The following is a 3,017-nucleotide window of genomic DNA, read 5'->3' as shown; positions in this document are numbered from 1 at the left end:
GCCCGCCCGGGCGCTGCCGCTCTGCGGCACTCACTGGCCCCGGGAAGTGTGCACCAACAAGGTGATGAGGGTGGAGGTGGCGGGGCAGATGCAGTTCAGGGCCAGCATGGCGTACTTGCACTCCTCCTCGCACACCACGTGGTCTGCGGGACAGCGAGGTCACGGCCCTTCACACCCAGCATGCCTGCTCACCTGCCCCCCAAGTTCCCCAGCATGCCTGCTCACCTGTCCCTCAAGTCCCCCAGCATGCCTGCTCACCTGTCCCTCAAGTCCCCAGCATGTCTGCTCACCTGTTCCCCCCAAGTCCCCCAGCATGCCTGCTCACCTGTCCCTCAAGTCCCCAGCATGCCTGCTCTTGCCCCTACCATGGGTCCCCAGGCACAGAGGGCTCATCACAGAAGACATCCCCAGGGGTCTCCAGAGGCAGCGGGATAGTGGCTCCGCCCCCCGCCCTGCACGTACGTACCAGCAAACTTGACGTGGAACTTGTTCTCCGGCTTGAGGATCTGCACGTACAGGGGGCAATTGGGGGCGAAGTCCTTCACAGCCCAGGCTCGCAGGATGGTCTGGTGGTCCTGCAGGGGTGGGTGGGTGGGGCTCAGGGCGCGCCCGCCCCGCCCCGCCCCGGCCCCACCCCTAGGCGGCCACTGGCACTCACTGCTGCCGTGCGGTCCACCTCGTTCCTGCTGCTCAAGATGAAACAGGCCTCGCCGTTGTCCATCCTGCAAAGCACTGGCTCAGAGCGGCCGGAGAATGGGAGTGGGGTGGGGGGCGGCGCCGCTCCCTGCCACCCCCCCAGTCGCTCACTTGGCCCGCATGAGGTCTTGGTCCTTGAGCGCCGAGCCCTGGAGGTAGATGACCCGCTGAGACCAGAGCGGGATCTGCAGCACCCTGCGCACCTGCACGTCCATCTCGGTGGGGCACAGGATGACCACATAGTAGTCCTGTGGGGAGGCCAGCTCAGCCGGGGCTGCCCCGCCTGCAGGGGCGGGGCAGGGGCGCCGGCGTACCTGGAGCCTGGGGTGTGCGTAGAACTCGTTCAGGAAGTCCATGAGCAGGTCGATCTTGAGCGAGCTGACGCACAGGATCACGTGCTTCTCCGTCTGCGCCCGGTGGCGGCTGTAGTTGCCCCCCGACTTCTGCCGCTCCATCCACAGGTAGACGAGCTCCTCAAACTGTATGCAGAGAGGGGCGAGCGCCAGGTGACCGGTGGCCATGCCCGCGGCCCACACCGAGAAGACAGCGGTGGGCGGCCAGCCAGCCAGCACCTGGGGCCATGTGAGACGCGCCCCGACCAAACCCACGACCATAGGGCCGATTCCGACTCCCCAAGTGCCTGCGGGACAGCGTGGTTTCGCCCCCAGGGTCTCTGGTGCCGCATCTTCCCGGGAGCGTCTGCTCACCTTTCTCCCGAGTGACACCCATCGGGTTGGCAGCCCAACGTGTAAACCCACTAGGGCAGTGCCCAAGTGCTGCTCCCTGCTCCTCCAGTAACGCCAGCAATCCCACCCCCAGGCTTATCTCGGAGGGGCGTGGAGACACGCCCAGAGGCTGCTCTTTGGAGAACTGAGCGCCCAGTGTGAGCGGTGGGTGTCACTAGGCAGCGCCCCGGAGCTGTCCGCGGTCCTGATCCTCCTGTAGCGCTCAGGACCCAGGAGGGGATGCCTCCTTCAGCCTTTTCTGCTCCAAGCATCAGTTCATGTGTTTGTTTATTCGTCTCTACTGGACCCCGGTGGCCAGGCCAGGCAGGGGTGGTGGTGGTGTCACAGCACTAGGTTCCTCCCTTCCCCAGCATGGTGAGTAGGGACCTGTCTCCAGGCACTGGGTCAGTGCCCGGCTGGGGGAGGACAGCTCCCAGAGGGTCAGATGTGGACTTTACTGTGTTGTCAGCCTTCTCCCCAAGGAGGGCGGCAAGATCGGGGACCCGGACCACACCTTGGTTCACCACTGTCTGAGGAGACAGGGATCTGTCTACGTGGTGGGGGGCTGCTGTGGCATCTGCCCCCTGCCCATGGTGCCTGACACTGATCACCAGCTCCTGCCCCATGATTGCCCCTGACAGAAGCTGCCCCCGTCAGACCCGGAAGGGCGAGGGCACAGGAAACCCCACTTCAGCTGACCTGCAGGGACCCAGAGCCCTGTTTTCCCTGAATTCAGGGAGCACAGGGGGGGAGGGGCATGCAGCGGGCTGCCAGGGTGCCAGTCTCAGCCGCTGCCACCTGGCCGTCCAGGCCTTCCACTCAGGAGGCTCCACGGAAGGCCCTTGCAGAGGGCCCCGCGTCTCTGCCCACCTGCAGCGGGAGCACCACCAGGGCCACACAGATCATGATGACCACCAGCAGCTGCGATGGCCAGATCTGGGGCGTCACGTCCCCGTAGCCCACAGTTGAGAAGGTGACGATGCAGAAGTAGAAAGAGGTCAGCAGGGACAGGTTGCCGCCTGACCGCTCCAGGTGCTGGATCCCACAGGTCCTGTGGCCCGGGAGACAGCACCACCAGGAGGTGAGGCCGAGCTCACCAGAGGCCCAGTGTGCCCCACCCATGTCCCCTGCTCACCCTGAGTTCCCAGGGTGCTGAGAACAAAGCAGCCCTGGCCTCACTCCTTCACTAACCGGGGGACTCCCACCCCAGCATCTCATGCGCACTGCCCCGACCCTGGTGCTTCCTGTGAGGGGCTGGCCCGGGCCCTGGCTCTCCCTCAGCCCCGGCCCCACGCCCTCACCCCGTAAAGACGAGGCAGAGCAGGGTGCAGAAGAGGATTAGGACCTGGTTGAACATGGCTGACTGCGTTCGCAAGATGGCGCGGTGGAAGTCGTTCTGCGGAGGGTGTGCGTCAGCCAGCAGAGCCGACGCGGACCCAGTGGGAGTCCAGGGAGCCCACAGCCCCGGCCCCCTGCTCCTCGCAGCCCAGCCCACAGACCCTCCGCGGTGGGGAGCCCCACGTGTAAGAACTTCCTGGTCAGAGGGCAAGAGGCGTGCACACGAGTGGCCCAGACCAGGACCGGGTGGGCCAGGTG

The 3,017-nt window shown here is 65.7% G+C and overlaps 1 protein-coding gene across 1 annotated transcript in view; it reads right to left on the bottom strand.

Moving 5' to 3' along the window:
• Window positions 1-3,017, bottom strand: part of KCNT1 (potassium sodium-activated channel subfamily T member 1) — a 40,355-nt gene that overhangs the window by 16,403 nt on the left and 20,935 nt on the right. The window contains 7 exon segments of the mRNA XM_030885316.2: window positions 31-143; window positions 467-575; window positions 659-722; window positions 808-944; window positions 1,011-1,175; window positions 2,292-2,472; window positions 2,723-2,819. Of these exon segments, the coding sequence (XP_030741176.1) occupies window positions 31-143; window positions 467-575; window positions 659-722; window positions 808-944; window positions 1,011-1,175; window positions 2,292-2,472; window positions 2,723-2,819 (866 nt within the window).

Source organism: Echinops telfairi, unplaced genomic scaffold (assembly GCF_000313985.2).
Source record: "Echinops telfairi isolate 266 unplaced genomic scaffold, ASM31398v2 ScPeMD7_25;HRSCAF=90, whole genome shotgun sequence".
Taxonomy (NCBI): Eukaryota; Metazoa; Chordata; class Mammalia; order Afrosoricida; family Tenrecidae; genus Echinops; species Echinops telfairi.
This window is presented reverse-complemented; position numbering and strand designations above follow the sequence as displayed.